The sequence below is a fragment of the Colobus angolensis genome, unplaced genomic scaffold (assembly GCF_000951035.1).
Source record: "Colobus angolensis palliatus isolate OR3802 unplaced genomic scaffold, Cang.pa_1.0 Scaffold275, whole genome shotgun sequence".
Taxonomy (NCBI): Eukaryota; Metazoa; Chordata; class Mammalia; order Primates; family Cercopithecidae; genus Colobus; species Colobus angolensis.
The window spans coordinates 3,218,622-3,245,562 of NW_012115988.1; the positions used below are offsets into that span (position 1 = coordinate 3,218,622).

The 26,941-nt window shown below is 40.1% G+C and overlaps 1 protein-coding gene across 5 annotated transcripts in view; it reads left to right on the forward strand.

The window, feature by feature from the left end:
- The window catches only part of NRCAM (neuronal cell adhesion molecule), a 326,614-nt gene that overhangs the window by 255,726 nt on the left and 43,947 nt on the right, over window positions 1-26,941 (forward strand). For 4 of the 5 annotated variants that reach the window (XM_011948188.1, XM_011948189.1, XM_011948191.1 and 1 more), the window contains 9 exons: window positions 3,323-3,507; window positions 5,270-5,401; window positions 14,682-14,825; window positions 16,902-17,013; window positions 18,338-18,504; window positions 18,599-18,746; window positions 20,909-21,033; window positions 21,478-21,507; window positions 23,023-23,124. In XM_011948188.1, the coding sequence (XP_011803578.1) occupies window positions 3,323-3,507; window positions 5,270-5,401; window positions 14,682-14,825; window positions 16,902-17,013; window positions 18,338-18,504; window positions 18,599-18,746; window positions 20,909-21,033; window positions 21,478-21,507; window positions 23,023-23,124 (1,145 nt within the window). The remainder of the gene's footprint in view (window positions 1-3,322; window positions 3,508-5,269; window positions 5,402-14,681; window positions 14,826-16,901; window positions 17,014-18,337; window positions 18,505-18,598; window positions 18,747-20,908; window positions 21,034-21,477; window positions 21,508-23,022; window positions 23,125-26,941) is intronic. The other variant, XM_011948190.1, reaches the window with a different exon arrangement.

Genomic DNA, 26,941 nt, shown 5'->3' on the forward strand with positions numbered 1-26,941 from the left:
TGGATACCAGCACCTGTTCCGGTGGAGGTGGCAAGGGGTTGAAATGAACTCTTTGAGGGTTCTTAGCTTTGGTGGTTTAATGTTCTATTTTTGTGGTGGTTGGCCTCCTGCCAGGAGGTGGTACTTTCCAGAGAGCATCAGTTGTGATAGTATGGAGAGGAACTGGTGGTGATTGGAGCCCTAGAACTCCCAAGATTATATGCCTAAGAATACTTCTTGGAGGCTTTGTTCATATTTTCCTATTCTTTTCTTTTTGTATTTGTTGGATTGGGTTCATTAAAAGACCTGTCTTCAAACTCTTAATTTCTCTCTTCTACTTGTTCAGTTCTATTGCTGAGATTTTTCAGAGCATTTTGCATTTCTCTAAGTGTATCCAGTGTTTCCTGAAGTTTTGATTGTTTTTTCTTTGTGGTATCTATTTCCTTGACTATTTCTCCCTTTACTTTTTGTATTGTTTTTTGGATTTCCTTACATTGGGCTTTGCCTTTGTCTGGTGCCTCTCTAATAAGCTTAATAACTAACCTCCTGAATTATTTTTCAGGTAAATCAGGGATTTCTTCTTGGTTTGGATCCATTGCTGGTGAGCTAGTGTGATTCTTTGGGGGTTGTTAAAAAGCCTTGTTTTGTCATATTACTAGAGTTGGTTTTCTGGTTCCTTCTCATGTGGGTAGATTCTGTCAGAAGAAAAGTCTAGGGCTGAAGTCTATTGTTCAGATTGTTTTGTCCCATGGGGCTTTCCCTTAATGTAGTACTCTCCCCGTTTTCCTATGGATGTGGCTTCCTGTGAGCCAGGCCGCAGTGATTGTTATCTCTCTTCTGGGTCTAGCCACCCAGCAAGTCTACCCAGCTCCAGGCTGCTACTGGAGTTTGCACAGAGTCCTGTGATGTGAACCGTCGGTTTCTCCACCATGGATACCAGCACCTGTTCCGGTGGAGGTGGCAAGGGGTTGAAATGAACTCTTTGAGGGTTCTTAGCTTTGGTGGTTTAATGTTCTATTTTTGTGCTGGTTGGCCTCCTGCCAGGAGATGGTGCTTTCCAGAGAGCATCAGTTGTGGTAGTATGGAGAGGAACTGGTGGTGATTGGAGCCCTAGAACTCCCAAGATTATATGCCCTTTGTCTTCAGCTACCAGGATTGGTAGGGAAGGCCCATCAGGTGGGGTTAGGGCTAGGTATGTCTGAGCTCAGACTCTCTTTGTGTGGGTCTTGCTGTGGCTGCTGTTGGGGAGGGAGTGAGGTTCCCAGGTCAATGGAGTTGTGTACCTAGGAGGATTATGGCTGCCTCTGCTATGCAGGTTGTCGGGGAAGCGAGGGAAATCCGGCAGTCACAGGCCTCACCCAGCTCCCACGCAAACCAAAAGGCCAGTCTCACTCCCACAGTGCCTACCATAACAGCCCCAAGTCTGTTTCCATGCAGTGGGTGAGCAGGGCTTGAGCACTTGCCGCAGACTATCCACCTCCCAGCTGCAAAAGAAAAGGGCTTAGTTCTTCACCAGCCTGTGGAGTCTGCACGCTGGATTCACGCCTTCCCCCGAGTTCTGGCCAGGAGGTTTCTTGCCTGGTTCAAATTGTTATAAAGTTCAGCTGGAAACTTCCTTCTCCCTGTGGCATTTTCCCCACACCTCTGGCTGCCGTCCTGAAGGATCCCTGTGGTGCCAGGCAGGAATGCCCTGCTTGGGGACCCAGCGAGTTCACAGGATCTTTCCTGCTGCCTCTTATATCCCTGTATTTCACTCAACTCTAAATTGACTCAGCTCCAGGTAAAGTCAGAAACTTCTCCCACAAACTAAACCTTCGGTTTCTCACTTTTGCAGTTTGGGTGCTCACAGTATTTGGGGTATCTCCCAGGTCCTGCAATAGCAGCCCAATTCCTTCAGAGAGTCTGTGAGTCCTCTCAGCAGGTTTGTTCTTGCAGTCATTCTGGAGCTAACATTCATGATGCAAGCCCCCACATGCTGCTCTGTCAGTCCGCATCAGAGCTGCAATCTAGTTCTGCCTCCCGTCTGCCATGATGATCCCTTCTGGGCTGAGCTGTTCTTATTCAGAGTCACTTGCATTTCTATTGACAAATATTGTTATCTTCCTGAGGGCCTGGACCATACTTTCTTCATCATCTTCCCAACACACAGCTCAGTGCTTGGTGTATAGTTCAGTGCTTAGGAAATTTTTGTGTTGAATGGATTTTTATTTTACCTTCATGAAAACTTTCTAAAGTTATTAGTTCAAGTCAAGCTTTATTATCCCCATTAAGGCAACTAAGGAAACTAAGCCTCAAAAAGACCAGAAATCCAGGGACAGGGTTGGAATTCTAAAGATCTTCTAACTCCAAGCCTATATTCTGACTTTGCATCTGTCTCCATATTTCATGACAATAAAACACACAGTTGGGGCCAGGCGCGGTGGCTCACGCCTGTAATCCCAGCACTTTGGGAGACTGAGGCAGGTGGATCACGAGGTCAGGAGATCGAGACCATACTGGCTAAAACCATGAAACCCTGTCTCTACTAAAATTACAAAAAATTAGCCGGGCGTGGTGGCAGGTGCCTGTAGTCCCAGCTACTCAGGAGGCTAAGGCAGGAGAATGGTGTGAACACGGGAGGCGGAGCTGGCAGTGAGCCGAGATCGTGCCACTGCACTCCAGCCTGGGCAACAGAGCAAGACTCTGTCTCCAAAAAAAAAAAAAACGCAGTTGGGTGACAAATGATATGAGTGATACCTAACTTTGATCTATTCTTAGCAATTAGTATAATAATATTTTTAAATGTCACTAATAATGAAACTAAGGAAAGAATGCTATTTCCCTAATCACTTAGTTCACATCATCAGATAGATTGCTGTAAAATAGGAAAGTTCTTCCGTTTGATATAGAAATGTATACAAATATTTATGGTCGTAGATATGTTTATGAGTTTTTCTCTGTACGTTTTTAATTCCAGCTGATGAAAAATTTTAATTCAGTATCATTAATTTAATGGTAATTCTTTTGATTAACATAGTAGCTTCATGTAAAAATGTCCAGGAGTTCCTCATTAGTCACAACGATGAAAAAAGTAATTAGGCCCCATCAGTAAAGCAACTCATACTGGCATTCACACTGCATCATTGACATCAAAGTTTGTGGTGTGCCATAAATTAGTATAGTTCTGATTATGTGAAAATGTAAAACTGTAAGCATTATTTATAAAAGTGTGGTGCTAATTAAAATATCTATTTCTTATGATTTTTTATAAAGATTTGTTACAAACTTGCATGAAAATTCACCCTCAAAAGTAGTCATAGGTGGATTTCTTTTTTGTAACATCATTATTTATTTATCCTATCAGGCCTACCCCAATTATTTACTGGGCAAAAGAAGATGGAATGCTACCCAAAAACAGGACAGTTTATAAGAACTTTGAGAAAACCTTGCAGATCATTCATGTTTCAGAAGCAGACTCTGGAAATTACCAATGTATAGCAAAAAATGCATTAGGAGCCATCCACCATACCATTTCTGTTAGAGTTAAAGGTATATTGTTTAAAATCCATTCTTCTTGCCTTCATGAGAGACCCTGAAACTTTAATTAAATGTGGTTTTCATTATATTTTTAATAATGATAAATGTAAATTTATATCAGCATTCATGGTACCTTGACTGTCTTCTCATTGCTATTTGTAGTGCATCTAAATCAGATTAAAAATTTACTTGTTCAAATCTTCCTCACAGAAGAATCCCAATTAATAAACGTAGGAAGAATGAAGGAAATAGAAAAGTCAACATTAGAATCCCACAGTAATAACTGCAGCAGGCAAGATCAAACAATGAATGCTAAAATTAGTGGGTGAAACTTTAAGGAGAAATAGGATATTTACGTAGCTTCAAAGTGTTTTTATCCCACAGAAATTAATTACTGGGGAAGTTTTAGCATGTCCACAAATACTTTATTACTCCTTTCTTTAGAAGATGGAGCTTACTTTCCCTCTTCTTGAGTGTATGCTGGACACTAATGAACAGAGTATGGAATCCAGGGAAATAGTAACTTTGGAGTGGAGAAGCCTGGCAGACACAATCTTAACCAAGTGATGAATGTTAGCATCAATAATAATAAGTCGTGTTGATATCATATATTCCCTCACATGGTACTATTAGAAGGATTCATGACCTTTGAGATATTCTCAAAAGCCTAAAACCTCAGGGTAACCGTGAGAAAACATCAGACAAACCTAAGCTGTAAGACAGTCTATAAAATAAGTGACTCTTCAAAAGTGTCAAGGTCACAAAAGGCAAGGAAAGACCAAGAAATTGTCAGATTGGAGACTATGACAAGTAAATGCAAAAGATGTTACAAGTAAATATGGTGTCTAGGACAGGATCCTGGGACAGAAACAATACATTAATGCAAAAATGGGAAATCCTGACAGAATGTAGAGTTTAGTTAAGTACCAGTGTTGACTTTTCATTAGGTAACTGGACCATGGTCATGTAAGATGTTAACATTAGAGGAAGCTGAGTGAAGGATGTATGGAAACACTCTGTAATACCTTTGCAACTTTTTAAAAATGATGTTTTGAAGTTGCTTCCTAATTATATAATTATATATATATATTCTACAGGGCTTGGAATTTATTTTATTTATTTATTTATTTTGAGTCAGAATCTCGCTCTGTTGCCCAGGCTGGAGTATAATGGCATTATCTTGGCTCACTGCAACCTCTGCCTCCTGGGTTCAAGCAATTCTCCTGCCTCAGCCTCCCAAGTAGGTGGGATTATAGGCACCCACCACCACACCCGGCTGATTTTTTTTTTTTTTTTTTTTTGTATTTTCAATAGAGACAGGGTTTTACCATGTTGGCCAGGCTGGTTTCGAACTCCTGACCTCAAGTGATCCAGCCACCTTGGCTCCCCAAAGTGTTGGGATTACAGGCATGTGCCACTGCGCCTGACCCAGAATTTAAATTTGTGTTTCTTAGCCCTACCTATATCTGTAATTTGCTCTGTATGCTTAGATAAATCTGTCAATGTCTGATTAATTTTAATGTAAAATGAGAAAATGAGATTTGTATCAAACAGGTCTAGAAATAATACATGTATGTATGTGAGTCTCTTTAAACATTCTTTTGAAAATTTTAAGTGTTTGAAGCATCGTTTATAAATCTATTTGCTCAAAAAAATGAGACTAACCAGTTTAGTGTGAAGTACTTGCTTGTATTATTAAAATAGTTCAATATGTTCTTTTGCTAAAATGCTTATTTGATTCAGATTTTTGGTCTTTTTTCTTCCTCCTATAAAGCGGCTCCATACTGGATCACAGCCCCTCAAAATCTTGTGCTGTCCCCAGGAGAGGATGGGACCTTGATCTGCAGAGCTAATGGCAACCCCAAACCCAGAATTAGCTGGTTAACAAATGGAGTCCCAATAGAAAGTAAGTTGCCTTGACTGGTTCTAGTTGCAGTATATTTTTAGAGCATATATACATCCCAACAATGAATAAATGGTGATAAAAAATAATTCAGATTAAGGAAGGAAGCCACATGTATCTTAAACAGAGGCACCAAATTATCTTTGTGTTTTATTACCATTAGATATTTATTATGAGTGTGAATAGTTTATGCTGTTAACATAATGGTATGTGATGACAGGTACTTGGCAATATTTCTTCTGTTTTTTACGTGGATAATGGGAAGAATGACAGGGTCAGAAATAAATATCACTGAAAAGTTTAGATGGTCTTCTTTGTGCAAAATATCAAGTGATTTGTGGAAATGTCATAGGCGCTAGAGGAGATAGGTGGGGAGACTTGGCATAGAGCCAATGGATACGACAAGCATGAGAAACCCAGCTGTCTTAATTTAAAGAGTTTTCCGTCATAAGTATAGCAAGTATAGCCCGGGTGTTCCCACTGTCTTCCAAGGTCACCGTCCCATTTGATACCCAAAGAAGAACACATCCTCTGACCCTGATCATATATAGGACGCTTTACCGTTGCCTACAGCTCCCTCCCTGAAGGCCGCTGATACCATCCTTGAGCAGCACCTGGGCAGCCTAGCTATACCTGTTGCCCCGTTCAGCAGCCTCCCTGCTCTGCCACTCCACTCCTTGCACTTCATTAGCCAATTTATTCAAGCTGCCACTATGCCGCCCAATGTGTGGCTTCAGGCCCTCCCATTAATCTGCTAAATTGTAGCAAAGGCCAGCTTTACAAAATTTGGCTAAAGGCTTGGGAAGAGTCAAGGGAATTGTAGCAAAGAAAAAAATCTTTAAATGGATATTGCACCTCACTGCTCCTTAATTCCTAAGCCATGGCCATGAACAGAGAACCCACTAGACTCTCCTCTTCCTCCACCCCACCCACCACCAGCTACTGCTGAGAGGAGCATCTTTCAACATTTTCCCCTTCTTGGAGTTCAGACCTCCTCTTAGACACCAAGACAGAGAAAGTCAGTTCTGGCATCAAACCCAGCCTTAGGTTCACTCTCCCAGTCAATAACATGATTACCTGCAAAAATATTCTTTACTCACAATAAAGATAGCCCTCAGGCTTAAGATACAGGACAGATTGGCTTTGACTGCCTCCAAGTCAGAATCCAATATTGGTTCTACATTTACATAACCAAAAGGTCTGCTGAATTGACTTTCCCAAAGTAACACCACACACTTCCCGTAAGATGGTTCCAAAAAACTGCTGGCAGATTTAAAGTGGCACAAGTCCCTGTTTCTTACCATCAAGGTCTGACAACTGCAGGGTGACTGAGTCATCGCAGCCTGCTCCATGAGTATTTATTGGAAGTTCACTTGTGTCTCATAGCACAGTAGCTGTCAGATGCTTTGAAACAGGCAGCCTGTGTTCACTGTAAAAGGAAGTGTATTCCTGGGAGAAAACAGATGCTAGAGGCCAGCAAACAGGGTTTGGGTATTTCCACTCCCAATTTTAACCAGGATCAGGATCCAGAGAAATGGCAGAGAGTACTTTGTGGTTGTTTCAGGAAGCTCTTGCTACTCTCAGGGGAACATGAGTGAAAACTGAGAGGAAAAAGTAGAAGAAAGCCCAGAGCTAAAGAAGTTTTATAGTGGCCAGGCATGGTGGCTCATGTGAGCCTATAATCCCAGCAATTTCAGAGGCTAAGGCGGGCGGATTGCTTGAATACCAGAGTTAGAGACCAGCCTGGGCAACATGGTAAAATCCTGCTTCTACAAAAAATAAAAAAAAATTATCTGGTACAACCTATGATTTTCTCAGGAATGCATACAAAATAGCAATAAATGATGATACATGCTTGATACTTTTGCACCATGTTTTGCAGCTCAGAGTTTTTGTGTCCATTTATGGACAGTTAAAAGTGCCCCTGAGATCTAGACTCAGTGAAACTGACAAGTGGAAGGGACCGTCCGTCTAGCCCTTCAGCAGGGAAAACGGGGGAGCCAGGGGATAAACCCTCAAGCTTGGCAGCCAGAGTGCAATCCTATGCAAGGAAAATTGAGATGCTGGTGGATGACATAAGCAAGGGAGGATTAAATAATGAGGCTGATTTTTCTTCTTGATTTGCTCAGCTTGTTGTCCTTCCAAACCAGCTGTCTTAGTCCATTCCTACTGCTGTAACAAAATGCCTTGACTAGGTAATTTATAAACAACAGAAATTTATTGCTTGCAGTTCTGGAGGCTGGAAAGTCCAGGATCAAAGCACCAGCAGATTTGGTGTCTGGTGATGGCCTCTTCCTCACAGTTGCTGCCAAGACCCTTAGAACAGCACCAGTCCCATTCACGAGGGGGAAACCCTCATTTCCTAGTCACCTCCCAGAGACCCCATCTCTTAACCTTGGAGTTAGGTTTCAACATGAATTTTGGAGGGACACAAATAATCAGACCATAGTACCAGAGTATGCAGTACCTCTGAGGGAACCTTGTAAATCCAGTCACCTTAACAGCTTTGAAAATACACCCATAATAATACTCCCCTTTTAAACTACATTTTTGTGGGGAGGATCAGCTGTAAAAGGCCTGCTTTGGGGGTACAGAATAGTAATACCAGGAAGACATTAGGTCCTCTTGTAACCCTAAATTGTCTGATTAGGTAGAGAAGAAAGAGTTAGGACTAAATATCTGAAATCAGATCAGCTCATTTCTTCCATCCCAAAAGTCTTCTTTAAGGCCCCATGAGACAGAAAAAAGGAGGCTGAGCAGACATGGCTGGAATGCCACAGCTCCTATAGATCCAGGGTCGGTCACCCTCTGGTGTGCCTCAGAGCTGTCACTCTGGTGGACTTGCAGGAAGAGGAATACCACACGGTGTGGCAGCAAAGCAAGGAACCCGGCACCACCAGGCCGCTCCATGGTGCTGGTAGCAGGTGCTGCATGTTTGTACCAAGGTAATGTGAAGCCTCCCTGGAAGGGGTCTTTCTTGACATCTGGTGGCCAAGCTGAAAGTGGATTACCATTTGGACATCTCATAACTAAAAGGTGATGAGCCAGCAGGTCCCCTGCACAGCTTTCTGAACGATGACACTGCAAAGGTACAGCTGTTCCCTGCCCCTGGCCTTCTGCAGCTGGCCCATCTGCAGCTTCTGCTGAGTGGCCTCATGGGTGGATGCTAAGTCTTCAACAGCTAAGTTCAAAGTGAACTCTGCATGCCCCCACCATGTGTTGATCTCCCCTGATCCAAAATAATCAGAGAATGAGGGGGATGCAGAAACTATCCAAAAAACTGACAGACATTTAAGGAGTGCCGCTCTCTTTTTCATCCCCTTCTTGGTAATTGTCCCATGAATTTAGAGGCCCCTAATGGGAATTGCCTTTGAGAGTTAGGGACCATCCTGGAAATGGGGCACCAGTGCTTGTTTCCCATCTGCAGTTTACTGACTTGTGCACCCCATAGATACATCTAGCAGTGTTGGGACACAGGGGAAGGATGGCAGGGAGATGTAGAGAGGTGAAGGTAGGAACTGAGGGCACAGACTGCCACAGTGTGTGACAGGGCTGAATTAGCACAGTGAGGACTCCTTGCCTTCATCATGGGGTCCTAGTGTAGGCCCCAGAAGTGAGCTGGGAGCACAAGCTGCCGTGCTGACAGCCCTTTCTACCCAAGAGACAGCAGACATTGCAGGTGGACCAGCTGCTGCCGGGTGAGGGTCAGGAAACAGCTATGTTTCTGAAGTACTGTTGTGCAGGCGCTGTGCAGTGTCCCCTCCAGGTGCCTGAAGTTTGTCTCCCGTGCCACACAACAGAGACACAGTCAGGGGACCATGCTGCCAGGTACATAGCCTCCCCACTCCTGACTTGCAGGTGAGCACCTAGGGACACTGACTATCTCCTTTCGCCTCTGCAGGCTCTGGCTGCTGAGTGCACATAAATATTGTAAAAGGAGAAGCTGGTTCAGGGAGGGAAGTGGTAAGAAGCGTTCTTTTAGCAAAATGCAATGTTATTGATCTGTGACTGTACACTTCAGACCTGAAAGCTATTGTTTTTTAAAAAAGTGGAAAAATTAACTCCAAAAGTGTCTGGGCTTTTATTTCAGTGTCTTCTAGAGCTTTGCCCTTCCCCTGTCCCCAGGACTGGCCAGATTACTTAAAGCTTTCCTTGAAGCAAAAATCACAGGCTGTATTAAATAAATGTGGAATTTTCCCAAAACCACCTAAAATTTTGTAGATTGTTTTAAAACAATCTACAAAAGTCAGAAAAAAGAACACAGCTGCAGAGAACTGGTGCTGAAAGAGAGCTTTGATTTTATTGTGTAATGGGAGGTGTGAAAAATAGAACCCAGGACCAGAAAGAAAATGAACCTGCTATTGGCAGGATTGGGCAAAGCATTTCCCTGCTCTCCCCTAGGAGGTTGCTTTTCAGGACTTAAAAGCCGCACTGAGGTGGGTGTTTTTGAGTTCCTTTTTCCTCCTCCTGGTCTTCCCCACTGGAGAGCCTGTGCCATCCTGGTGGTAGTGCCCAAGGCTGTGGCCACTGTGATTCCTATCTCTGCAGGAGAGTCTAACACTTGCAGATCCTTGATAGTTTCCAACGTGTGTTGTATTAGGTCTCTCAGACTCTTCTGCATGATACATGGATAAGATCACACCATTATTGTGTTAAAAGGCACCTGTCCCCTCAGGGATGAGGAGGGAAAAGAACTAAGAAAATGTGAATGGGCAGAAGACCTCTTCCTGGCAAAATGACGTATTTTTCTCACAATGAAAGATGTTGAAAGCCAGTAATCTAAGATAAGCACCAGGAGAATAGAGGGCTGGTCCAGGATATTCCTGGGGTTTCATCAAGGCATCCTCCCTTCTTCCTTTTCTCAAAACTAAGGGGCTCAGTGGCATCCTCTTGTAGGGATAGAATAAATAAATGAAGAGGGAAATTTAACTCTTCACCCAGAAATGTGTTCTACATTATGCCCAACTGTTCACATTCCAGGAAATGTTTACAAAGTTGACTGAGAAAACCTGAGCAGTAACCTCATTTAAACAGACCAGTACGTGCTGCCATTTGTAGTCTCTCGTCTCCAAAATGCATAAAATACTATATGATTAACCTGTTTCACAAAATTATTTTAAAAATGGAATTATGCAGTAAATGTAAAAACATTTTAAAGATTGATAGTACTCTGTTCATGTAAGGTGGCATGACTATTATTATTCTCATTATATAAATGTTGAAAGTGTTTATAGTTTCACCCGCCAACGTCAGGAGAGTTGGGTTATAAGTATTTTCTGAAGCCCATTGCCCCAGTTCTGGACCTTACCTTTGGGGCTTTAAGTTATTTGTAGTGATTCTGTGCTTTTAAATTTCTTTCTCCAGTGTTCATTGACAGCAAATGAGGTTGGTTATTCCCAGAATTAATGATTATTCCTCTGGATAATTTGGATTTGCATGCTAGAGAGTTACTCTACCCGCTAGCCAGCCCATCCAAAGGCTCCAAATGTCTCTACATCAGTGATTTTACTCTGTGTCCAGCTACCAACCGAGCCTCCATATGTCACTGTGACAGTTCCTGGGTTTGTTTGCATTTTTTAAACAAGTACTTAAGGAAAACGTAGCCCAAACTCCCATGGAGAGAGGTCTGCTTACTCATTGTTCTTCCCTAAAGGGTTTATTTTGTTCCTAAATACCTTGTCAAAAATAAATATTAGAAGACTGCTCTATTTAGCATATATAAGGCAGATACAGTCAGATGCCTTTCAGGTAAAAAATATCTTCCCAAAGAGTTGATGGCAAACCGAAGTGCAACTGAGCTACACAAAAGCTTTCTGACATGGTTTGTTTGTGACTGATGAGTCTTCACTTGGGGAAAATTGTCCTACTGACATTGTTGAGCTTTGCCCTCCAAGTTCGTAGTCGTGTAACATTATTATTATTATTGTGGTAAAAACACATAACAAAATTTACCGTCTTAACCATTTTAAGTGTACAGTTCAGTAGTATTAAGTGTATTCACATTATTGTGCAACAGATCTTCAGAACTAGAGCCCTTTATCCATTAAATATTGTGTGGTGGTGTAACTTTTAAAAACTCAATATACTTAAAGAATTTGAGGAACTCTTATATAGTCTGCCACCCATCCAGAGAGATTCAGCCCAGCGCTCTGCCTGGGGCTCATCACAGTTTAAAATACACAGCCACTCCACTCCACTGCCTGGAACATCCACAGAGATGCGGTCAGGGTGGGCACATGGTGGGCACTGAGAGTGCCCTGAAGAGTCCCACCATAGAGAGCCCAAGTGCTGGGTCCAGAAGTGCTAATAATCTTTTTTCTCTTTTTTTTTTTTTTAGCGACTTTAAAAATTTAGTTTGTTTCTCTACTTTATTCTTGTATTATTTTTTATTTCCATAGATTTTTGGGGAACAGGTGGCATTTGGTTACATGAATAAGTTCTGAGATTTTGGTGCACCCATCACCCGAGCAGTGTACACACTGTACCCAATTTATAGTCTTTTATCCATCACTGCCCCCACACTTTCCTTTTAATCTCCAAAGTTCAATATATCATTCTTATGCCTTTGTGTCCTCATAGCTTAGCTTCCACTTATGAGTGAGAACATATAATGTTTGGTTTTCCATTCCTGAGTTACTTCACTTACAATAATGATCTCCAATTCCATCTAGGCTGCTGTGAATGCCATTATTTCATTTCTTTGTATGGCAGAGTAGTATTTCATGGCATATATATAACACAGTTTCTTTATTCACTCATTGATTGATGGACATTTGGGCTGGTTACACATTTTTGCAATTGCGAATTGTGCTGCTATCAACGTGTGTGTGCAAGTGTCTTTTTGTATAATGACCGGAAGTGCTAAGAATCACTGACAGAGAACAAGTCTCCAGAAATGCTGCTTTGTGTTCCAGCACCCCTTGTTGAGGCAGTAGGTGAGCATCACTGAGACTGTGTGAGTCGGAAAGGCCCCAGTCATACAAGACTTGGGATCTGGGACACATGGGCCGCTATAAGGTATGCTGCGTTTTCAGGGTCCATGGCTGCCCTAAGGTTCGCTGCGTTTTCAGGGTCCATGGCCGCCCTAAGGTATGCTGCGTTTTCAAGGGTCCATGGCTGCCCTAAGGTACGCTGGGTTTTCAGGGTCCGTGGCTGCCCTAAGGTACACTGTGTTTTCAGGGTCCATGGCTGCCTGCCACAGCTACAGTTCACTTTCTAGGCCAGTGTGACATATCCATCCTCTGCTGTCTTTTATCAACGAATCTATATGCCCTGTTGAAGGAATTATGACTTGCATTTGTTTTCGGTTTGGAAGAACATGTTCCTTAAGGCAATTTTGAAATTATTAGAGTCATAAACAGGAGGTGTAAGCTGAGGAGTCAATTCAAAGTATCTCAACACCCCCACATCACTAATTGAACAACCCGGAGTATCTAAGATGATTTCATAAATGAGTTACTGATGGTGATCAGTGTTGAACAACTGCTTTTTTTTACATTTTTCCTTGGGAATGAAGACATTAATCAGTCCATGAGGAGTAACTTGTACGTTAGAGTTTTAATAATCCTTGGATGCTAAAAACTTGTTCCAAACTTTATGGTGAATTTTTTAAATATTCTAGCTAAAACATCTGAAAGACCTTTAAGCTATAAATGTGATACAGTATGTGGCAGACAGAATAATCCCTCCCCCCACCCCACCCCTCCATGATGTCTACATCCCAATCCATTGAATCTGTGAATATGTCACCTTACATGGCAAAAGGGAGTTTGCACATGTGATTAAGGTTAAGGGCCTTGAGATGGGGAGGTTATCCTGGACTATCTAATGTGGGCCCAATTTAATTACATGAACCCCCAAAAGCAGAGTGCCTTTTCCGGCTTTGGTGGGAAAGAAAGATGACTATGGAAGAATGATCAGAGAGATGCAACATTGACAGCTTTGAAAATGGAGGAAGAGGACGAATGTGGGTAGCCTCCAAAGGCTGGAAAAGGCAAGGACATGGATTCTCCCCTAGAACCTTCAGAAAGCAATGCAGCCCTGCTCTTGCATTGGTTTTAGCGCAGTGCAATCCATGTCAGACTTCTAACCTACAGAACTGTATGATAGTAAGTTTGTGTTGTTTTAAGCTACTATATTTGTGGTAAGTTGTTACAGCAACTGTGGAAAACTATTACAGAATGAGGGAGCAAAATACTTTGAGTTTGGGTCATAAAACAAAGATGTTCTATGGTTTGGTTGATTTTTGTTACAGTGGGTTAATAAACCATAGATGAAACAATATTTTTTTATTTTAAAAGTGATGAAAGAGTCTAAATACGGTAATGAGTGTGTCTTAGATGCACAGCCTTTTCCTGTCACCAAGGAAAAAGAAGTGGTGCTTAGAAAGAATATCAAGTCTTCTTAATTGGTTCAAGTTGCAGGAGCAGTTTAAGAGAAAAGGTGCTGTTATTTAGTTTTGATTTTGATCATCGTGCTGAGACAGAGACCTAAATCCCTCATAGTGCACTTCTAAAGTGATATAATCTCAAAGCCTAAAGTGTATCATTCACAGAAAGGAATTCATCTCCAGTCTCACGGAAGTTCCAAATTGCTGGGCATGCCTGGGACTAAATCCTCACATATTATGTTACCCAGCCAATTCTATTCCACTTCAGTAAGGATCAAGCCTGGTCCTAACATTTAAGCACTTGAGAGATTTAGCTGAAAACATTGTCTTCAAGAAGAATTTACACAATTTATTTCTACTTCAGCTTCAAGAATATCCACAGCAGAAAAATAAATATTTTCACATTTGGTTATTAGCCCCATACTGTTTATGTATTTGTTGATTTATTTGTATCAAGAAGAGGCTCCTAAAAGGAACAGGTTTGAGCAAGCTGGAGTGTTTCTATATTTTTTACTAGATTTTGCCATTTCCTCTTGATCATTAACTTTTTTTCTCATAAGTAACCACAATCTCTTGAACACAGCAATGTTTTCCTGAATTTGTAATGCAATTTTCACCTAAACTTGTAAGAGTTTTTTTCTGCATCTCTCAAAATAATACTTGGTGTTACAGAGCCAATCGACTTAAGACTAAACGAACGTTGAGCACATACCCTTGCTAATATATAACTCAATTCTGAGAAGGAAATTTTTCTAGTTTCTGCCTAAATTCTAGTCTTATTCTCACTGCATATACTTAGATCAGTCTTTATTTATGTCCTACTGATTTTACAAGCTTAATATACGTCTTTTAAGCAAATAGGAATAAATGCTTTCTATTTTTACATCCACACAGTTGCCCCTGATGACCCCAGCAGAAAAATAGATGGCGATACCATTATTTTTTCAAATGTTCAAGAAAGATCAAGTGCAGTATATCAGTGCAATGCCTCTAATGAATATGGATATTTACTGGCAAATGCATTTGTAAATGTGCTGGGTAAGCTCTCCTTTTGTTAAAGACATGGCAAATTAAATTAATGACTGCTGTTATTTTCTGTTCAATCAGCAAAAATATATTGAGCATCTACTATGTGCAATGCACAGAACTCAGAGCTCTAAAGGATGAAAAGATATAAACCTTGCCCTAAAGAATATTGCAGTCTTAATGTTCTTCCATAACACGGTTTTTATAATGGCAAATTCTTCATTGTAGAACTAGTCAAATAGGCTGTTCCACTTACAGATGGTTAGACTAAGTGTCAAACCCTCAAAAGGAAAATAGTATTTGTCTGCTATTAGTAACTGAATATTACATTGTAAGAAATTGACAAGTTAAATGGCAATTTAATGATTCTGATTTTTAAAAACTAAACCATTAATCGTAATGCTTGGCCTTTATCCAAGTCACAGATGTACATTTGTTTTATTTATAAAAATATATTTTACAAAGTATGATATACTGAAATATATTCTCAAATAATTGGTTTATGTGAACACTGTATTTCTTATATTGAACAAAACTACGAAAATACCACATTTGTTAAAAATTTTTGTGAGAATTGTTTTCGTGGTGCCAGAGAATTATACTTCAACCCTTTAAAATTAACATGCTTCCTTTTCAAACAAAATTACCATCAGAAAGCCAACCAATACTTGGCATTTTTCTTTCATGCTTGAAATGAAGGTCACTAATCCCATGAAGAGCTAAGCAGTTAAGATATTGGTGGATGTTGAGAAAGCACTTCTGGCTGCTGGTTCCTTTTTCATCTCTACTTTTATGAGTTCAGCATTTTTAGATTTTACATATAAGGGAGAGCATGCCACATTTGTCTTTCTGTATCTGGCCTGTTTCACTTAACATAATGTCCTCCAGGTTCACTCCATATGATCATGACATGAATGACCTGAAGGAAATTACAAGAATTTCCTTCTTTTTTAAGGCTGGATGTTATTCCATTGTGTGTATATGCCAGAGTTTCTTTATTCCATTCATTCACTGATGGGCGTTTAGGTTGATTCCATATCTTGGCTATTGTGAATAATACCACAATGAACAAGGGAGTTCAAATATCTCGACACACTGATTTCATTTCCTTTGGATATATACCCAGTAATGGGATTGTTGGCTCATACGGTAGTTTTATGTTTAATATTTTGAGTATAAACAGTATAAACAATCGTTATAATATTTTCCATAATGGCTATATTAACTTATATTCCCTCCCACAGTGTTTAAGTGTCCCCTTTTCTCTACATCCTTGCCAAAACTTAGATCTCCTCTTTTTGGTAATAGCCATTCTAATAGGTGTGACATAATATCTCATTGTGGTTTTAATTAACGTTTATCTGATGATTGGTGATGTTGGGCATTTTCCCATATACCTGTTGGCCATTTGTGTATCTTCTTTTGAGAACTGTTTAGTCCAATGCCTTGCCCATTTTTAATCAGGTTATTCATTTTCTTACTATTGAATTATTTGAGTTCTTTATTTTGGTATTAACCCCTTACCAGATATATGGTTTACAAATGTTTTCTCCCCTTCCATAGGTTGTCTCTTCACTCTGTTGACTATCTCCTTGGCTATGCAAGCTTTTTAGTTTGGTGGAATCCCATTTGTCTATTTTTGTTTTTGTTGCTGTGGTTCCATTTTTTTAGTCATCACACTCATCACTCTGCTTCTTTCTGCCAGCTTATGTGTTCTCCACCATTCCCACCCACTAGGGTTATGATGAGTCAGTCATTCAACAAAAATATACTTGGCTGTTATTTTTGTGCCAGACATTGTGCTGGGGATAAAACAATAAAAAGTCTCATTCCCTGACTGCAATGGACTCACAGTAAATCGACAACTAAAATGATGCCTGAGCAAGAAGTGGGGCAGGAGGTAGAGGGAGGAAAAATGTATTTTTCTGCCTTGAGTGACTGGCAGCATTATGCCTGATAGAGAACATAAGGAGAGAGATAGGTTGCTTGTGCTTTACCATAAACGTTAATGACCTTAAAACAAAATACAATAAAATGTAGTCCTAAAATGTATTCTAATATTACTTTACCTTTTAAAAATATTTATAGCTGAGCCACCACGAATCCTCACACCTGCAAACACACTCTACCAGGTCATTGCAAACAGGCCTGCTTTACTAGACTGTGCCTTCTTTGGGTCTCCTCTCCCAACCGTAGAGTGGTAAGTAGCAGCTCTGTGTGTTTTTCAATACTTCAAATGTTCGCTAAAGCCTTCATATTCTAAATATGTTGGGTTTTATTCAAAAAACAAACAGGGAAAGGTGGTGCACAATCCATTACACTGTTAATTTTTTTTCTTTTGAGACAGAGTCTCACTTCATTACCCAGGCTGGAGTGCAGTGGCACGATCACAGCTCACTGCAACCTCCACCTCCTGGGTTCAAGCATATCTCCTGCCTCAGCCTCTAGAGTAGCTGGGCCTACAGGTGCCCACCACTACATCTGGCTAATTTTTTGTACTTTTAATAGAGAGGGGATTTCACCATGTTGGCCAGGCTGATCTCAAACTCATAACCTCAGGTAATCCACCCGCCTCAGCCTCCCAAAGTGCTGGGAGTGTATGTGTGAGCCACTGTGCTTGGCCTACACTGTTAATTATTAAATTCATTCATTATTTCATAAATATTTATTGACTACTGGCTCTATGTTAAATATTTTCACGTGTATAATCTGTTTAGCAGCACACTCTATCAAGCACAGATCTACATGTGAATGATTTTTTTTTAATTTAAGGCTGCTATATTTCACAATGCATAGACATCCCCTGGGATTTTGTGAGTAGTGGGTGGAGGGACTAGTTAGGGGATCTTCCTTGATAATAAAATATCCTGTGGGATAGTGGAGGGTTCTATAAGCTTTCCAAAGCAGAATTTGTTATTACCATTGTTTCTCCTGAGTACTTCTTGCACCAGATCTTCCTGACTTGGATCCAGCCAGGCTCTCCCATGTTCTTTCACTCCCTGCTTCAAAGCATCCCCTTTCATATGCCACCCAAAGTTTAAGTCCTCACCTAGCTTGTTTACTTTAGCTGAAAGAGACAAGGCTAGGATGGATAAGCAATGGCTCAGAAAGAATGACTAGAAGAAAACTGGAACATTCTTTACTGATCAACTGTCAGGTCCCAGATGCTATACTAAGTTCCAGCTACTGAGGTCAGAATAAATGCAGGGTTAAGATTAAAGGAAAATTTCCCCAGGCCTCTACCTCAACCCCAGAGAAGAAAAATGGATGCTTATGCAGATGCTTTTCCTAGTGAAGGTAACAGATTCACACATAGTTTTCTTCATCCGTTTCTCCTCTCTGACATACATGCCCTTTTTTTCTCCCCTGAATATTTTCCTATTTATACTTTAAAAAGTACAATCCTTCTAGCCTTGTAACTTTCACATTCATCATGATCATGTTGACCTTGAATATGGCATTTTATGTCTGACTTCAAAATATGATGTGTTTTTATTCTCATTGTGATAATTTCTGTAATGAAGGTTTAAAGGAGCTAAAGGAAGTGCTCTTCGTGAAGATATTTATGTTTTACATGAAAATGGAACTTTGGAAATTCCTGTGGCCCAAAAGGACAGTACGGGAACTTACACGTGTGTTGCAAGGAATAAATTAGGGATGGCAAAGAATGAAGTTCACTTAGAAATCAAAGGTAAGGCAGAGGTAATGTGTTTTTTTGATTTTTAAATGAGTTTGAACAAATTCTCCAGCTTTGCCAAATGGATAATGATAACTTTACATTTCAGATCCTACATGGATCATTAAACAGCCCGAATATGCAGTTGTCCAAAGAGGGAGCATGGTGTCCTTTGAATGCAAAGTGAAACATGATCACACCTTAACCCTCACTGTCCTGTGGCTGAAGGACAATAGGGAACTGCCCAGTGATGAAAGGTATTTGAAGACGATTTCTTTTCTTTCTCCTCATTCTTTCTTTAAGCTATTCTTGAACTAAAGGTCTACTATGTAGTCAATTATGGTGATGTTTTTAGTTTCTGAAGTCTGCTGTCTCCAAAATAGAGAGATATGCATTTTCTCCCTACTGTAAAATATATCTACCCAAGAAGGTATCATGTGATCGAAATAGGACCCTGAGAATGTTGGTCTATCTTTGCGTGCTGGTCTCTTGTGTAATTCAGGATGGGAAAAAACCCTCAGGCCTTGGACAGCATCCATTGTTTTATACCTTGAACAGTGAAGTTTCAACAGATGTTTTCATTACCATTCTACCAAAAAGCAGAAATATGACCTGTTTAATCACAAAAGACTGCTCAAATCCTTGTCAGGATTTTAAAAGACACTCATTTTTATTTGGATAGGGAGTTTTTCTTTTGATTTTACCTAAGGCCAGTGAAAGGGGAAGGAAAAACAAAAACAGGTAAAGAATTTAAAAGAACCCAAGCATGCTGCAGATGTAGTTAAGAATGGAAGAAATGCCATGGCATTTTCCAGATGAGACCCTCCATTTGACATAGTAGTACAGAGTAGAATGTGTGAGTTTTAGCCAAGTGGCTATAGATCTCACTCTCTATTAGAAGGAATGCTGTATTCTGGTTGAAATCATTTCTATGGTTCACCTGCTGCTGACCTAAAGTTGTGCTGTCTAAATATTGCCCTATTGCTTGTTAATGACCCCAGAAGAACTCTGTGGCCTTCTCTTTTATGTGCCTAGAGTCTCCATCTAATTTTATGTTTGAACTAGTCAATTTTATTTGTTGAGTTGATAAAGATGAAAAGGATAACCAAGTGTGGTGGTCTCACACCTGTGGTCCCAGTTACCTGGAAGGCTGAGGTGCGAGAATTACCTGAGCCCAGAAGGTTGAGACTGCAGTAAGCCATGACTGCACCACTGCGCTCCAGCCTGGGTGATAGAGTGAGACCCTGAATTAAAAAAAAGATTAAAAGGAAACATAAAGAAAGGGCCATCAGGTTAACTGGCTGAAGCTTTTACTTGGAAATTAACTGAGAAAACAGTTTATGACTTACATAGCTTCATTAAAATAATACATGCATCCTCCATACATTAATTTTTTGATCTACTGAGCAATTTTTCATGCCCACAAATTTCCTGTAGAAAACTCTTGAGAGATTGTTCGTCTAAATCTTCCTGTTTCTAGTGATAAAGCAAATTATTATTATTTGCATTTAATTTCTCCTGTGGGAGTTTATACATGTAAGAAAATGACATGATTTTCTGCAGTAAGTAATGAAATATTTAAAATATATACGTTGATAGAAATTGAACTGAATGAGTGGTTTCCAATGTTTCTTGGCAGCAAAAGCCTTTAGTAAGGATAATGCTGGAACTATCCTTCACCTCATTCTGCTACAAACTTAGGGAAGCTCCTTCCTCTCCCTCTAGAGCAGTGGTTCCCAACCTTTTTGGCACCAGGGACTGGTTTCGTGGAAGACAATTTTTCCATGGACAGGGTGGGGGCACAGTGGTTTCAGGATGATTCAAGCGCATTACATTTATTGTGCACTTTATTTCTATTATTATTACGTTGTAATATGTATATACATGTATATATTATTACATGTAATATATACAGTGACAGATCATCAGGCATTAGATTGTCATAAGGAGAGCACAATCTAGATCTCTCACTTGCACAGTTCACAATAGAGTTCACCTTCCTGTGAGAATCTAATGCTACCACTGATCTGACAGGAGGTGGAGCTCAGCTTCACTCACCCCATTCCCCTGGGGCCTTAAGGAACTTCCTACCACACCCTCTAGAGCAGTGGTCCCCTCTGCAGCCCAGTTCCTAACAGGACAGTACCCAGTTCTTGGCCCAGGGTTTGCAGACCCGTGCTCTAGAGGCCTGGTTGAAAAACACCGTACCAGAGGACTTATCCCTTCTAACCCAAGATTCTAATTAATTCTCATTGTTTTTCAACTTTAATCATTCTTAACGCGTATTTTGCTTTAACTTTAGAAAATGTTTACCATCTTTCTCCTTTATCAAATTTACAGTTTCTTTCCTGCCAGTGAAGCAATTATAGGGTATGGCTGCATGTCTGTTTCAGCTGCTCTGAATGCATTCTATCCACAGGTTCACTGTTGACAAGGATCATCTGGTGATAGCTGATGTCAGTGACAATGACAGCGGGACCTACACGTGTGTGGCCAACACCACTCTGGACAGCGTCTCCGCCAGCGCTGTGCTTAGCGTTGTTGGTAAGAACAGGAACAAAAATAGCACAACTGCCTTCCCTGCATTTGGTTGAAAAGAAAAAATAAGATAAAAATTGTAAATATCAAATGATTGCTTGTTAATATGCATGGGTGAGTTCATACCCATGTTTTTCTTCTTTGAAAGATGTCTTGGAGGCAGTAATTTCAGTATAAATATTCTGTGTAGCAGCACTGGGTGAAATGGTGGATATGCACATTAGTAACCTTTTTTGTAATAAAATAAGGAGAAATAATCTACTTGTATCTAAAATTGAAGGTTTTTTTCCTAAATTGTTACTGCATGTTTATCAATGCTGTGTCTCACAGCTAAGCATAGGGCTTAATTTTATAAACTTGAATAATGTACAATCTTTGTCATCTTGTGCTATCTTGTATCTTTCCATTACTAATTTTGATTAAAATCCTTTATATTAATGTCCTTTCTAGCTCCTACTCCAACTCCAGCTCCCGTTTACGGTAAACTAATATGAGTCTTCTTTCTCTGTTTTCTGTTGAACAATTTCACATTTGCAGAAAATATTCATAACTTTCTTTTCTATGTCACATAATTGTGTTTCTTAAGGAAAAGGGCTCTGTCAGTTGTTATGTTGTGTCATCCATTTACTGACAATGAATCATTTCTTCATCATAACCCTAGATTTTTCACCAAGTTCGTTGCCAGTTGTTTCTAAATAGTTCGTGTGCTATTATAAAATCACTTTGTTTGATAAAATCCCTCTTTGATGCAATTTCCTTGTAAAGTAGCATAGTGCTTTTTCAAAAGCCATCATTCACATTTTACAGAATGAAAAAGCTATTTCTAATATCCTTCTACAAATTAGGTTTTCACCTAAATTTATTAAAATTGTTTGGGAAAAATAAATCTTGTTTTGGGATTCCATTTTCAAGAAACGTATATGGGGAAAAATGGATGTTTAGAACATTTAACTTTTATATCAGAGAAAACCGACTCACCATGTGTTGACAAAAGGCAGATCACTCAAGAAAGACCAAAAGGAGGGGTACATTCATGTTGTGTGGCTTTTTAGAATCTGGAAAACAAATCAGAAATCATTTCCAGAAATCTTTTTATTTAGAGAACCTTCATCTTTATTCAGCACATCAATACAAAAATCAATTTTTTGGCATAATCTCAGCTGATTTTGCACAATATTATTAATATTGTATCTAATTATCCAATATAAAACCTGTGATTTGTAGACATTTGCTGCTTTATGACTGATAAGGAAAAAGCACATATGTTTATATGGTCTCTGGTCCCCTAAGAGCCAGAGTTACTCCTAGGAGCAAGGTCAAATAAAGGCCTGGGGGGAACGGTAACTCTCTAGATCTCAGAAGCACCATTAGAAGAGGCAGACATGCTTCTGGTACACCTTCATCCCAACATGTGTCTGTCTATACACTGTTGCACTGTTGTCCTCTGGGAGTAAACACACTTATGCATGCTGAGGGCTACCTCCATAGCATCTATTTCAGGATTCTTTTGCAAATATAAATATTCTTTCAGAGCCCCAAAATCTGTTATTCAGCATGTTTCAGAAAGAACATTTGAATTTTCTTTAAACAGCACCTTTCATTTGCCTATATTTCTTTTTTCAGCAGTTGCTATTCTCTATTTCCCATGTATTAGAAATCAAGCTTATTATTTTTCATGTTTGTGCCCATTCATGTTTATGAGAAGAAACGCTGAGAGTGCTGATGAACCACATGTGTTGGCTTCGCTGGGTTTAGTTCCAAATGTTTTCGTTTCCTTTGAAAAACAAGTGAGCAGAACTCATTGATAGGTTATCTTGGGTGTGCTCCTGTGTTCCCAGCAACCTCAGCTGTGCACATTTCCTTTCAGTTGCATGCCCATTGACTATCAAGTGTGCTGTGTCTTTAAGATGTCCCCTCTGTGAATAGTATCATGAGTAAAGGAGAGCCTCTTAAAGATGGATGGGTGACCATGATGTGTGTATCTTTGGTCTACAGATGTCCCAAATCCTCCCTTTGACTTAGAATTGACAGATCAACTTGAGAAAAGTGTTCAACTGTCATGGACCCCAGGCGATGACAACAATAGCCCCATTACAAGTATGTGGTATTATTTGTTCTATTACTGATCAACTAAATGGCTATGTTTGAAGCACTTTGTAACAGTCAACTAAATTTCCTTACAAAGGTATTTACTGGGATTCTCTGCTTCATTACTGATAGAACAAAAATATTTATTTATGTCCTTCCTCTCTTCAGAACTGAAATTATTCCTGGTTACACCTTATAGAATAGGACACCAATTAATTGCTGAAGATGTTGGTTAATCAAATACACTATCATTTGTGTTTAAGATACATAAAAATCACTTTAAATATCTACCACATAGGAGGATACACTTTAAGTTAGTTTATTTTGCCCATTTCTTCTGGGAGAAAAGGTTAGGAGGAGCAAGTGCTGAAGAGCCCTGTCTTTGTATTAGGAAATTGAGACTTGATGAGTAAAGTAACTTTTCAACCCACTATTGGTAACAGAACTGGGTGTAGATAACAGGTTCTACCTTAACTTCCAACCTAGGTCTCTTTCTTTCCATTAGTTCCTGCTACAAAGTTGCCCATTCAACAATGTGAGCTTCTCACCTTAGTGGCGTAAGCCTAGGCCTAGGAAATAAGATAATGAAGAACAATGTCATAAGGATACTAGAAAAGCATAATAAAATTAGACTATAGGTAAGCTTAGAAGTTTAATTGTAAAACCAAAGAGATACTTAAGAGGCAGACACAATCAGGTCACATGCCTGAAATACATTATTACCTTCAGGGATATACTGCAGGAAGACTAAATTCCTTTCTGATGACTACCTAAGATGATTCTCAAATGGCAGGTGTGTTGATGTATTGCACCTCCTGGTAAAGTAGAATATTTCCACTAAAATTTAACAAAAGCCTCCCCTCTATCTTGTGTTGTTTAATGGTGCTCTTTTCCCTACTTGTGTGTTCATTGTACTTGATCAGAACACACATTCATCCAGGCCCAGTCTTTTAGCTCATTTTGCACATTAGCTAGAGTTAGCTGGTTAGTTGACTTGGAGATTCTTTGTGCCTATATTAAAATAATACCATTAGATTTCAAGGCATTTCTACTCTTTCATTCACTACTCATTCATTCAACAGATATTTTTGAGTACCTACAGATACTTTGAGTGCCAGACATTGTTCTAAAAAAAAAAAATAGTCAAAAATCTCTGTGGTTATGGAGCTTATATTTTAGATGAGGACATAAATAAGATAAAATTAATAATATATTATTAAGTATAATGTCATTATATCTGCATGTAAAACTATATATATACATGCACACATGCAGAGACTCAGATCTACCTTCAAGAGCGAACCTGCTGGAAGGAGTGTTAACCGACAGCCTCCATCTACTTTTCCTTCTCTAAGGCTCCACTGCAGGGTTCACATGAGGCCACACTCCTTGGGGTGCTCCAGTGACTGGGCACAGCAAAGGTCCCAGAGGTCACACATGCCTAATACAGAACTCTTCTCCTGTGCAGACTGTACTCTGGGCTCCTGGTTGACCTGGCTGAGACTATCTCAGAGCTATACTATAGTGTAGTCTCCTACTACTCACTCCTCCTTCCCTCCCCCTCTTCCTGTTACAGATGTCAGACCAGTGTTGTGTTCTGAGGGTCTTCCCTCCTTCAGGCTTCCTGCTTCCTCTCCCATTTTTCTTCCATGGACATTTTCCCAAATAGACCTCTTGTACTTCTTTTTTTCCTTTTTTCTTTTTTTTTGGAGATAGAGTCTCGCTTTGTTGCCTAGGCTGGAGTGCAGTGGCGCGATCTTGGCTCACTGCAAGTTCCGCCTCCGGGGTTCACGCCATTCTCCTGCCTCAGCCTCCTGAGTAGGTAGGACTACAGGTGCCTGCCACCTTTTTTGTTGTATTTTGCATTTTTAGTAGAGATGGGGTTTCACTGTGTTAGCCAGGATGGTCTAGATCTCCTGACCTCGTGATCCTCCCACCTCGGCCTCCCAAAGTGCTGGGATTACAGGCGTGAGCCACCGCGCCTGGTCACCTCTTGCACTTCTAATTCTGTCTTTACCTTTGCTTCCTAGACGACTCAAACTCATATATATGATTGTGTTTATATGTGTTTAGGGCATGCAAAAAGCAAATCGGTACAAAGAGATGTGGAGCTAGGGGTATAATTGTGAATAGTGTGAATAGGAAAGGCCACACTAAGAAAAGAACACTTGAATATGTCAATGAAGACAGGCGAGGGAGGTCAGTGAGCACACTGTGCAGTTGTCTAGGGGAAGAACTTTACAGCAAGAGCAAAGGAAAAGAGCAAAGGCCCTAAGACAGGGCATGCCTGCTAGGATGCCAGTGTGGCTGCAGCGAAATGAACAAGGGAAAGTGAAGGAGAAGAGAAGGTCAAAGAGGCAAAGAGTTAGGTGGTGGGTGTGTGGAGTGGGAATTGTGCAAGGTCCTGTAGGCCACTGTGAGGATGGGGAAGCCTTGGAGGGTTTTAACAGAGGAGTGATGAATGAATAACTCTGGCTTGTCTATTGAAAATAGTGTATAGAAGAACAAGAGGGGAAGCAGAGAGATTGGGTAAGACCGTGGTTGCCAAACTGTGCACTGAAGTGCCCTGTGGTACTTCAGTGAATTCACAGGGGTACCTTCCTTGAAATAATCTTAAAGTTTTAACTTTTGAATTCCGGATCCAATGTCATTTTGTGATAATGTTATCTCTGCAAAGTGTTTGCTTTAATAAAAGCAAGTGCCACATGGAAATCAGTGGGGAATAGGAAATGTGGAAGGTGGTGTCCAATCTGTTTACAAGGTTTGAGAACTTATATAAAAGAAGCTTTACATTGTTAAGATATAAATAGATTTAAAATTGTTTAAAATTTAAATTGTTTACATTTATTTAAGATATAAATACATATCAAGTTGTATGAATCTAGCTACTTAATACATGAAAACATTAAGTAATTCTTTTGGCCTAAGGGAGCCATGAAAAATAAATTACGGAGACATAAGTATACCATAAACCGAGAAAGTTTGGGAACTACTGAATTAAGAGGTTATGTGATAATTCACACAAGAGATGAGGGTGGCCTGGAATAGACTGAGAAATGGTCAGATTTTGGATATATCTTAATGGTACAGGCCATTGTACTACCGAGAGTATGGAGGAAGTAGGGAAATAAGAAGGATTCCAGGTTTTGACCTGGGTTGTCACTATCAATTGGAGAGGAAGATTAGAATTAGTTTTGGTACTATCCAGTTTGAGATGCTGTCATGGACAACCAAGTGGAATTGCCGAGCAGACAATTGGACTTTCTGAGTCTGCAGTTCAGGGAAGAGGTCTGGGCTACAGATGTAAACGTGAAAGTCATCCATTTATAGGACTGAAGATCACCCAAAGATGAATGTGGATTGAAAGGAGAACTCCAAGGACTTAGTTTTGAACCACTGCAACACATACAATATTTTTAGTTTATCTTTGTGTTTACCGTGCGTATCATGGTACCTGGCCCATAGTAGGCAATCAGTGAATATCCAACTACCTATTATTTTACAAGGGTAAAATGTGTACATACCACAGAATTTTAGTAAATGCAGAGGGTAGATGAAAAGTATGTCTTCTCCCGCCCCTGTCTCCCGGCTCCTCTGGCCACACCAGTATTATTGGTTTATATTCTCTGAGAGGTAGTATGCATTTATATGCAAGTGAATATGTCTGTTTATTTGTTATAGTAATTTTGTTTTACATTTACACAAGCATAGTATCCAGCACACATGATTCCATATCCTACTTGGTTTCACTTGACAATACACTTTAGAAATCATTCCATTTCAGTACGTATGGAACAGCCCTATTCCCTCTCCCCTCCCCTCCCCT